Source organism: Ochotona princeps, chromosome 13 (genome assembly GCF_030435755.1).
Source record: "Ochotona princeps isolate mOchPri1 chromosome 13, mOchPri1.hap1, whole genome shotgun sequence".
Lineage (NCBI taxonomy): Eukaryota > Metazoa > Chordata > Mammalia > Lagomorpha > Ochotonidae > Ochotona > Ochotona princeps.
This window is the reverse complement of record NC_080844.1, coordinates 33,203,667-33,213,712: the sequence shown is the minus strand read 5'-3', so window position 1 is coordinate 33,213,712 and position 10,046 is coordinate 33,203,667. Positions and strand designations below refer to the sequence as shown.

General features: G+C 56.6%; 1 protein-coding gene across 5 annotated transcripts in view; it reads right to left on the bottom strand.

The window, feature by feature from the left end:
• Positions 1–276: 276 nt before the first annotated feature.
• CDH23 (cadherin related 23) overlaps positions 277–10,046 on the bottom strand; it is a 375,667-nt gene continuing 365,897 nt past the window's right edge. For 4 of the 5 annotated variants that reach the window (XM_058671237.1, XM_058671238.1, XM_058671241.1 and 1 more), the window contains 15 exons: positions 9,324–9,515; positions 8,746–8,859; positions 7,990–8,119; positions 7,648–7,899; positions 7,408–7,569; positions 4,007–4,263; positions 3,602–3,699; positions 3,146–3,266; positions 2,989–3,068; positions 2,862–2,902; positions 2,701–2,761; positions 2,265–2,394; positions 2,019–2,141; positions 1,750–1,854; positions 277–1,200 (listed from right to left, as the gene is read on the bottom strand). In XM_058671237.1, the coding sequence (XP_058527220.1) occupies positions 874–1,200; positions 1,750–1,854; positions 2,019–2,141; positions 2,265–2,394; positions 2,701–2,761; positions 2,862–2,902; positions 2,989–3,068; positions 3,146–3,266; positions 3,602–3,699; positions 4,007–4,263; positions 7,408–7,569; positions 7,648–7,899; positions 7,990–8,119; positions 8,746–8,859; positions 9,324–9,515 (2,193 nt within the window). In that variant the 3' untranslated portion in view covers positions 277–873. The remainder of the gene's footprint in view (positions 1,201–1,749; positions 1,855–2,018; positions 2,142–2,264; positions 2,395–2,700; positions 2,762–2,861; positions 2,903–2,988; positions 3,069–3,145; positions 3,267–3,601; positions 3,700–4,006; positions 4,264–7,407; positions 7,570–7,647; positions 7,900–7,989; positions 8,120–8,745; positions 8,860–9,323; positions 9,516–10,046) is intronic. The other variant, XM_058671240.1, reaches the window with a different exon arrangement.

Here is a 10,046-nt window from a genome sequence, read left to right as displayed (position 1 = left end):
TTTATGTTTCTCCCAGTCAGTGTGGAGGATGAGCTCCTGACCTGCTGGCTGCTTGGAGCGGGGGGCGAGCTGCGGGGCCTCCTCCTTTGGCTGCCAGTGAGCCGTGCAGGCGCTGAGATGAACCTAAATGAGTTGTCTGTTTTGCACTAAAATTTGTGTGATTTAATAAAGTTCTGTTAACCAGATGGGGCCCAGGATCATTTCTTCACCCCCATGGCCAGAAGGATAAGGTCTCTCCTTAGGTCACAGCCAAGTGGACTGGAGAACAGAATAACCATCCCTCATCCCCCAGAAGCACACAGACAGGTGACCAGAGCCAGTTCCTTGTGAGTTACTTTTCTCTTTAAACAGACCATTCCAGAAACTCTCAACGTGTACCAGTGCAACAAAAGTGGGAGCACATTGAGGAATAACTTAAAAAAAATACACACACACTACGTTCAAGACCCGAAGGTGCCACGGTCACATCCTTGAGCTGAAGAGGGGAGGATGCTCTTTCCTGGGTGCTCATCTCAGACGGCCTACAGGGTCATGGCAGAATTGGTGTGGGGCCAGCAGGGGGCGCTCACTGCCCTCCAGCTCCCCCAGTGCTGGGTTCCTGGGGTGTGGGGTTGGCAGAGTGCAGAAGGGGCCTGTGTGGCCTCCCAGCTGAGCCTGGGTCACACTGGTCCCCAGACTCCCACCCCCTACTGACCCTTGGTACCTCGTCCTTAGACGCTGAGCGTTTTTGTTTGGTTTTCTTAAAAAAATAACAAATCTTATGAAGGTAGAGATCAGATGCTGATGGAGGACACCAGGGCCGACCCATGGCCACTGTCCACCGGAGTGGGCCTGGGGCAGTGTCCCATCCGCCGGTAAGGCTTCCGAGCCTGGTCAGAGCTCTGTGATCTCCAGGGGGCTCTCCATGATGACGTCACGCAGCTTGTGCAGGGGTGTGGACTTGGCAGACTCGGTGCGGGCGTTGCGCTCCAAGGCAGCGGCCTCCGAGGCCATGAGCGTCTCCAGCGAGCGGCCCAGGCCCTTCTGGTCGTCTTCGGGCAGGCTGTTGAGGTCGGTGGCCAGCAGCGTGCCGGTGCTGCCGTGGACCACGTGGATCCCGTCCGGCCCCTTGAGCTCCATGGGCGGCTTGTGGCGGAAGCGCAGGCTGCCCTGGCTGGGGCTCTGCTCCCCGAGCTCCTCCTCCAGCTCCGTCTGGATCAGCTGCAAGAGCCCGGAGCCCCCCACCCCGCCCATTGCTTAGGGACCTGCACTTCTGCACTTGCTGGGAGTGGGGGCAAGTGCAAGTCCTAGAGGTGGCTTGCTGTGTGCATGGGGGGTCCTGGAATGCTCTGCCAGAGCATGCACCCCCAGTGCTGTAGGGAACCCTGGCCACGTACTTGCAAGGGCTGGCTTTGTTGCCGAGTTGGCTTTAAGCAGGGCCAACTGCAGGTGCACCCAGGTGCAAAGTGTCCCCAGGAAAGTTTGGAGAAGGAGCACTTTGTTCCTGTGAGGGCCATGCCCAGCTAGGAAGCTGTAGCCAACTAAAAGCCCAGCAATGGCACTGTGATCACATCTCATGTTCTCTGGCACCGCAAGAGCCAGTGAACGTCACCCCTCAAACCATCCTGCGAAACACCGACGCCTGTCCTGTGAACCCTTTGCCCCTGCACCCCGAACCACAGAGGTGCCGAGAAGGGCAGCAGAGAAAGCAGGAAAGTGAGCACCCCCAGGCATGGGGCACAGCACACAACTCAGGGGCCGCCCGGCTACCTCGGACATGGAGGAGTGGCAGGAGGAGGCTTTTTGCACCATCCGCTGTGCAAAGAGCTTTTTGAGACGCAGGTAATCCTCCAGGACCACCTTCAGCAGCGAGCCCTGGGAGAGGGAGACTGTTAACCCTCCCCACCAAGGCCCACCGTGCCAGCCCCACCCCTCACACTGTCCCCGGCATGTAGGGACCCTGGTGCTCAGTGCCCAGGCCTCTCACTGGACCCTGTGTTGGTGCAGCACCTGGAGAGGGGGGCACAGGGCGGGCCTACCTGGATGGGCCCCTCCCGGATGATCTGGCCCAGCTTGGCAATGTTGTCGTACTCCTGGATGGCTGCCCGCAAGTACCGGTCATCAGCAGGCTTGACGGCCGTTGGTTCTCGCCCGAAGGTTCCCTGGAGAGGGAATGGTGGTGGCTGGATCACTGGTAGATGTCAGACACAGGGGAGGGGACTATCCGCTGCAGAGCTCAGCTCCTAGGCCCATCCCTCACGGCCACCTGCCGGCCCCTGGCTCACATGGGTGCGGGTGGGGCTGTTCCACAGGTCAGCGATCTCACTCAGGTTCTCGGGGAGGTCATCTTCGTGCTCAGCCTGGGCGGCCAGCTCCAGGTTCCGGCAGAAGGGGTCCAGCCACACGGGGTTGGCTCTGGGTGGGACAGAAACCCTGCCTGATGCAGCATGCCCACTTCCCTGGGGTAGGGGGAAGGAGGCATCTATCTGGCCAGGGCACCTATGCGTGCACCTGCCTCTCTCTGAGAGCCTGCCATAGCCAGCATAACAAGCCCATCTGGGGCAGCCAGGGGCTGAGGGCTCATTCTGTACCTGCTCCTGGTGCCCCAGCCCTGTGCCCTCTGGAACCTGGGGACTGATCAGTGGTTCCCTAGGGTGGCACAAGAGGGCAGGTAGCCCAACAGGGGGCAGTCCAGGTTTGTCAGTTCCGACCCCTACTCACCCGTCAAAGGAATACTTGTTGGTGTTGGGCACGTCCATGATGTCCACGAAGCCACGATGCCCTGCAGGGAGAGGACAGGCATGTGGAAGGGAGGGGCTCAGCCAGCAGGGCCCTTCCCTGGGGTGGGCAGCTGGAGTCCTTCCCATTGCCACAGCCCTTACCTGCTGAGCCAGCCACAATGGCCTTGAGCTTCCTCTTGTGTCTGCAGAGAGTGAGAGGCCAGTGAGGGAGGCTGGATTAAATTCGCAGGCTGACCCTCCTGTGGGTTGGGGCGGCGCACACACTCACACGGTCCTGTAGTACCAGTTCATGAGGATGAAGAGCATGGCTGCCAGGAAGAGGAGGATGGCCAGGACGATGATCGCCATCTGTGGGGACAGAAGGCCTGGCTTGAGCGCGCAGGGCACTGAGGCCATGGCAGGGATGGCGGAGCCCTGCTGGTTACCTGCAGGACAGACATGTCATCGGGTAGCCGCACGGAGATGGCAGGCTGCACGTCCAGCACGTTGTAGTTCCGGAAGAGGTTGCGCAGTTGTTCCTTGTTCTCATCGATCATTTGGATCACCCTGGGTGCAGGGCAGGGGGCTCAGCTCCTGTCCTCAGGCCGAAGGCCTGCATCGCCAGTGGCTGCCCCTGGCCCCCAGTGCTCTGGTGTGTCCAGGAGCCTTGCACATGGTTCAGGGCCACCTGCTCAGAACCCCATGTGCCCTACAGGGTTCCCTATGGGATCTCTTGCCATCCTTAGAAGAACTGCAATGCCCCCATGTTACAGAGAGGGAGGGAGGCACATGGGGTACTTCCAAACTGTGTCCTCTCTAACCCTGCCCACCCCAAAGCAGGCCTGTCTGCCGCCGGAGAAAGGAGGTAGACAAGATGCTCCCAGCCCAAGGTCCCTGCCCACCGGTCCACATCCAGGATGCGATTGGTGTCACGGTTCACCACGTGGATGAGCAGCTCCGTCTGTGCAAAGTTCACCCGTCCCTTCTTGTCCACGTGGAACTAGGCGAGAAGGGGTATTGTGGGGTATGGCCTCCACAGCAGGGCCAGGGGCTGGGCGGCTCTCTCCCAGACCTCCCCAGTAGCAGGCCCACCAGGCATGGTTCCCATCATTTCCCCTATACTAGGCCAAGTGCTGCCTGTCGCTTTAGGCCCATTGTGTGGGATGAGCAAACAGGCCCAGAGGCCTGGGAGAACTTCCTCAAAGCCACGCTGCTAGGCCATGACCTCACTTCTGTACCCTTGCCTCCCCAAGGTCTGGCTTCCTTCCCTGGCATGAGCCTCGTAGAGGAGGGGTCTGGGGAGGCACCTGCACATCATCAGTGTTGACGATTGCTCCCGTGATGTTGGACAGCAGGCGGATGAACTCTTCCTCAAAGCTGCGCACACGGTCTGGGATCTCGTTAATGACAATCTTGACACGCTGATCATCCCTCAGGATGTAGATGCCGATGATGGCCGTGTCATTGTGGCCTGCAAGGTCCCGGGCCATGATGTCCACCACAAAGTAGCCAGGGCTGTAGGCCATGAATAGGTCGAATGTGCGCAGGATGCCATCCACATGCCCTGTGGGGAGAGCCGAGAGCAGGGCACAGCTGAGGGATGGCCCAGTGACTTCAGGAGGCAGCACACAGGCCCAGCAGGGAACAGGTGACGGGGACGTGGGAGCCACAGGTATGCAGGTGAGGAGGCAGCAGCTCTGGCCTCGGCTTGGCTGTCATGGGAGAACGCCATCCGTGCAGCCAGGACTCTGGACAAACTGAGTCTCTCTATTCTGATGTGCAGTCCCTTAGTCCACCTGTCACCAGGGCTGCCACACCCCCGTGGGCTGCATGGGCTCCCACTGTGGTGCTGGTGACTGCTTGCCACCCTCTGTCACCTGTTATTCCCCACTTAGGACTGACGCCGAGTTCAAACCTGTTCCTCCCTAGAACATGACCTGGGCAACCTTTATTCAGATAAGAGCAGACAGTTCAGAAGGCCAAGAGATAGCATGTGGATAGGTAACTCAGAGACAACACATGAACTTGAGCTTGAAGGACAGGATTTGGGTGGCACCCCAGGAACCACAGGCACAAGGACTAAGGGCTGTGAGGGAGGGCACGTTGAGCAACTCAGCCAGTCACGGCACACTCCGGGGTAGGAGACAGCCGCATTGCCAGCACCCAGAGGGAACAACAAAACAGTGGACCCAAGGGCCAGGCCAACAGCCAGGACATGGGGAAAGAGGTTGGGGTTGAGAGTAAGGTAATGGACACCCATAGGGGCACATTCTAGAACGTGACTCAGGCAAGCAGCTGTGTGACAGGCAGGTGCACCGCTTGAGTTCCAGCTCCTTATACTGTGTCTGACCTTGGAAGGTGACATTCGGAATTGGAGAAATAGATGCCATGGGAGTGCTGAAGAACTAGACAATGGATAGCAAATAATGGAGATGTACTGCCCAACGCTGTTGACCAAAGTCCTATATAAAATACCACTGGCAAACTGGGTAGAAATCGGAAACAGAATCCTAATGTTCACATGGAACCACAAAAGGCCTGAGCAAAGCAATGATGGATCCTAAGAACAATGCTGGAGACCCGAAAAGAACCTGTAAAGCTGTTGTAACCAACATGGCATGGCACTGACATGAAAGCTGGCATATAGACCAGGCGAACAGAACACCCAAAGTAAGCACATGTATCTACAATCAACAGGTCTTCCACAAAGGCACCACACATACACACTGGAGAAAGAACAATTTCTTCAACAAATGCTGCAGGAGATTGCCACTAGAAAGCCCATTCATACCACGTACAAAACTCACAGTGGACCAAAGACCAGAATGGAAGACTGGAAACTATGAGGCTACCAAAATAGAACACAGGAGAGACACTTCAGGACATGGATGGAGATGCTGTTTTGGAGTGGACCCAAAAGCCAGAGAAGCAAATGTAGATTACATCAAACAGCACAGCAAAGGAAACCAGCAACAGAGCAGAGACAACCACAGAGTGGGAGGAAACATTTGCAGATGATTTATCGGACACGGCATGAATATTTAGAATGTTCAAAATTGTGCAAACGCTCTGGGTAGACGCTTCTCAAGATGCACAAACAACCAGCAGGTGTATGAGAAAGTGCTCACTAATCGTCAGGGAAATTAAAATTGTAACACTGTCATCTTGTTCCAGTTAGTGTGGCTATAACCAAAGACACAAAAATAAACGCTGGGACAGGTACTGTGGTGGGGTTCAACTGTTCCTTGGGAGTCCCTCATCCCATATTGGAGCAGCCATTTGAACCCCAGCTACTCTGCTCCCCCTCCAGCTGCCTGCTAATGCACCTAGGAAGGTATGCAATGCTGGCCTGTCTACCTGGATCCCTGTCACTTACGGGGTGAGAGGGCCCTGGATGGAGCTCCTGAATCACTGCTTTGGTCTGGTCCAGTCTCTGGTGCAGGTGTTTGGGGAGTGAACTAGCAGACAGGAGATCGTGGTTTCTCCCCTTCTGTCACTATGCCTTTTAAATCAATCAACCAATCTTCAAATAACAAATTTAGAGAAAAGCACAATTCTTACATCATCACTAGGAATGTAAATGATACTCTCAATATGGAAAACAGGTGTGAGTTTTTTAAAACACTAAAAATAGGAACCCCAGAACTGGGACGGTGGTGCAATGGATTAAGCTGCTGCTTATACTGCCAGCACTCCGATATGTAAAGCCAGTTTGAGTCCTAGTTGCTCCAATTCTAATATAGCTCCCTACTAATATACTTGAGAAAGCAGTGGAAAATAGTCCAAGGGGAGACCCAGATGAAGCTCCTGGCTCCTGACTTCCACCTGGCCCAGCTTTGGCTGTTGCAGTCATTTGGGAAATGAACCAGCCGATGGTAGATCTTAACTCTATCTAACTCTGCTTTTTAAATAAACAGAAACAGGATTTGCAGATGAACTATCAACCCCAGTCCTAGGCATGTACTCTAATCAGTGAATCGCAGGCTCTTGCCCTCCCTCCCTTGTCACTCATGGCACTAGCCACCACAGCCAAGGCTTGGGATCAACTGCCACTCCCAGCAACAGAGAAGCAGATGAGGGAAGCATGGTGCACACACCATGGAGAAGAGGACACAATCCAGTTGCAGGGGGCAGCCTGGGAGCGACTGGGGAGATGGTGTGAAATGGGCTTGATTCCACCTGCTCCTGCCCAAGTGTGGAAGCTCAAACAGCTCACGTCATCGAGTAAATGGTAGTTCCTGAGGGTTAGAAGTGTGGGCGGGGTGTGGTGGAGGGCAGGAGCCAGTGCAGCTGATGTGGGGGAATCCTTTCTGGTGTCCCCAGCACTGAGGGTGAGTACAAAGGCAACAATGAACTCTGTCAACAGTCAATGACGAGGACAGAGGTGTTTGGGTTCCCACTCCAAAACAGCCCATGCTGGGGGAGAGGAGGTGATTACACAGCATAGACTGGCACCCAATTATCAACCTGTAGCCCCAAGCAGGCACATTTAGTGTGACAATTAAATGTTGCAGAGGTAAACCATGGGCACGGGGGGAAGCAGACAGATGAGAGCAGGTGGGCAGGTGCGGGAGGTACAGGGAGGGAGGAGGACAGGCTTGGCTGGCGGGAGACCACTTGTGCCCCTGGCTGTTCCTTCAGACCCCAGTTCCTGTGCTCTATGGTCCATGCAATAGCGGAGGCCAGCCCTGGATGGCCAGGCTCCTACCCAAGGTGAAAACCTGGCCCACGTCCTCAGAGTCGTTGGCGAGGGCCCGGAAGTAGTGGATGGCCAGAATGCTATAGAAGACGAGGCTGTTGTTGCCGATGTCTGCGTCCAGGGCCAGCACTTGAATCAGCTCCGAGCCCACCTTGGCGTCAGTGGCCACCCCTATGGGGAACAGATGACACTGTGAGAGGTGGGGCCGTGGCCACCCCACATCCCGGGCCCAGGCGCCAGCCCCTGCACCTGCAGTGTACTCGGCCTTGGTGAAGCGTGGCGGCTGGTCGTTGATGTCCTCCAGCACAACGCGCACCTCCTGCAGGGTGAGGTCGGCCACTGGGTCAAGGGCTAGGGAGGGACCACGGGGAGGGGTCCAGCTGTGGTTGCTTGAGGCCTTGACAATGAAGGAGAAGATGGCCTCCTGCTCCCGATCCAAATCCTGCAGCACCAGCAGGCATCCGTTGGGCTGCAGGTGGAAGTTCTTGTCTTCATTGCCAGCTGAGGGGTGAGGAGCACAATTCAGGGTCAGGGCACCTTTGGTCCTCTCTAGCCCCAGGGCAGGCAGGGCAGCAGCCCCATGGGCCTTACCTGCGATGAAGTAGTAGACAATGGCATTGGGGCCTTCATCTGCATCCACGGCGCCTGTCACATTACCCACCAGGGTGCCACGTGGTGCATGCTCAGGCACTGTCAGCAGCTGGTACTGGGGGCTGCCTTTCTGCAGAAGGTGGCGGGCATTGCAGTGAGGCCCAAGGGAGACTTGCACCTTGGGGCCTGGCTAGTGGCAGTGGTGCTGTGACCTAGAGAAGTTGGGACTGTGCCAGGGGACCCCGGCTCTGCTCCTGGGGAGCCGACACCCAGGGCTGTCCTCTGTTCTCTGAATGGACCTCAGCAGCTGAGCGTTTGAACAGAGGGGCACGGTGTGCTCTGGTATGCACCTGCATGTGTGTGCAGTCAGTCTCTGGGAACCTCCCCTTTCCATGTGGCCACAGAAGGGGAAAAAAAACTCCAGCAGGAGGTGGAGTCTATATGAGAGCCCCCTCGGTCCCAACTCAGAGTTGGTGTTCATGTGCATGTATGAGCACATGTGGGCAGGTGTGTGTAAGTGTACACACACAAGCCTATGTGCTCTCTGAGGCAGTGTTTTCTGTTTGCTGTTCGCACTGGGTAGTGCATGAGACATCACTCAGTACAACAGCTCCAAGCTGCTCCTGTGTGCCATGTGTGCAGGCGGCCAAGAGAATACTGGGCACCCTACACACAGGACCATGTGTACATGTGTGTACTTGCAGGCAGGTGTAGCCCTGTGTGAGTGGGACCTGTGCAGGGGAGGGGCAGGCTCACTGGAGGCCTCACGAAGAGGGGTTCGTTGTCATCGATGTCTTCCAGGGCCACCTGCAGTGGCTGCATGGTCTCGTATGGCACCGGCTGGCCCAGGTCACTGGCCACCAGGATGAGCTGTGGGTGGAGCAGCATAGTCAGAAGGGAACGTGGGTGGAGGTTGGTGCTGTCACATAGTGAGTGTTGCTGCTGCCTGCAGGGCTGACATCCCACACGGGCACCAGTTTGAGTCCCAGCTGCTCTACTTCTGATCCAGTTCCCTGCTAATGGGCCTGGGAAAGTGGAAGATGGCCCAAGTGCTTTGGTCCCTGCACCCATGTGGGAGACGTGGATGGGGCTCGTGGCTTCGGCCTGACCCAGTCTTGGCTGTTGTGGCCATTTGGGAAGTGAGGCAACAGGTGAAGATCTCTATCTTTGCCTTTTAAATAAATCTTGAGAAGGTGGGCAGGCGGGGGGCGGGGTGGGATAGGGAAAGGAATTGGCTTAAGGCTACAAGGGAGCACCCTCCCTGGGGGCGAGGTAGTGAGGTGGGAGTCTGGGCCCAGAGGAAGGACCCTGCTTTCCAGTCCCCATATTCTTACGCTGTACATGGCTTGCTTTTCCCGGTCCAGGCGCTGTGCGGTCTGGATGAGGCCGCTGATGGGGTCAATGGTGAAGTACTCCCAGTCCCGGGTGCCCGTAGTCTTCAGGAAGCTGTAGCGCACCGCCCCATTGAGGCCCTCATCCTTGTCGGTGGCGTAGACCTCATACACATTGGAGCGCAGCGGGATCTCCTGAAGGTGGCCCAGGGAAGGTGGGTTCCTGGACATCTCAGAGACCCCAGCTCCCAGGCCTGCAGAGGTACCTGCTCTCCCTGCTGTCTTGCAAAGGGTGCTGCCTTCATGGCTGGTCTTTCCTGGATTCTACCCAGATGCAAGCTGTCCTTCCCCCGCCTCTCCAGGCCTCAAGCCAAGGCCACTGTCTACAGTCTAGCCTGTGCCCAACCCTCTGGATGCCCACTGCACACTGAGGGTTCCAGGATAGAATAGCCAGCATTTCTCCGTCCCAAACCTAGAAATCTTGGGTGGCATCTTCAATCCCTTAAGAATGGGGGACAAGTGGGCAAAGTGACATGATGCCCAGTCTGTTACTGCCAGATTCACTGTGGAGCCTGGATTGGCCACCTTCTCTCTAAGCCTACATCTCCTCTGCACCCTTGAACTTGGTCTAAGGTACTGACCACCTGACACCTCACACTGACCCATGGCAAGCCTGCCAGAGGCAAAAGCAAAAAGAAGTGCATTGCTTTGCTTGTAGGCGAAAAG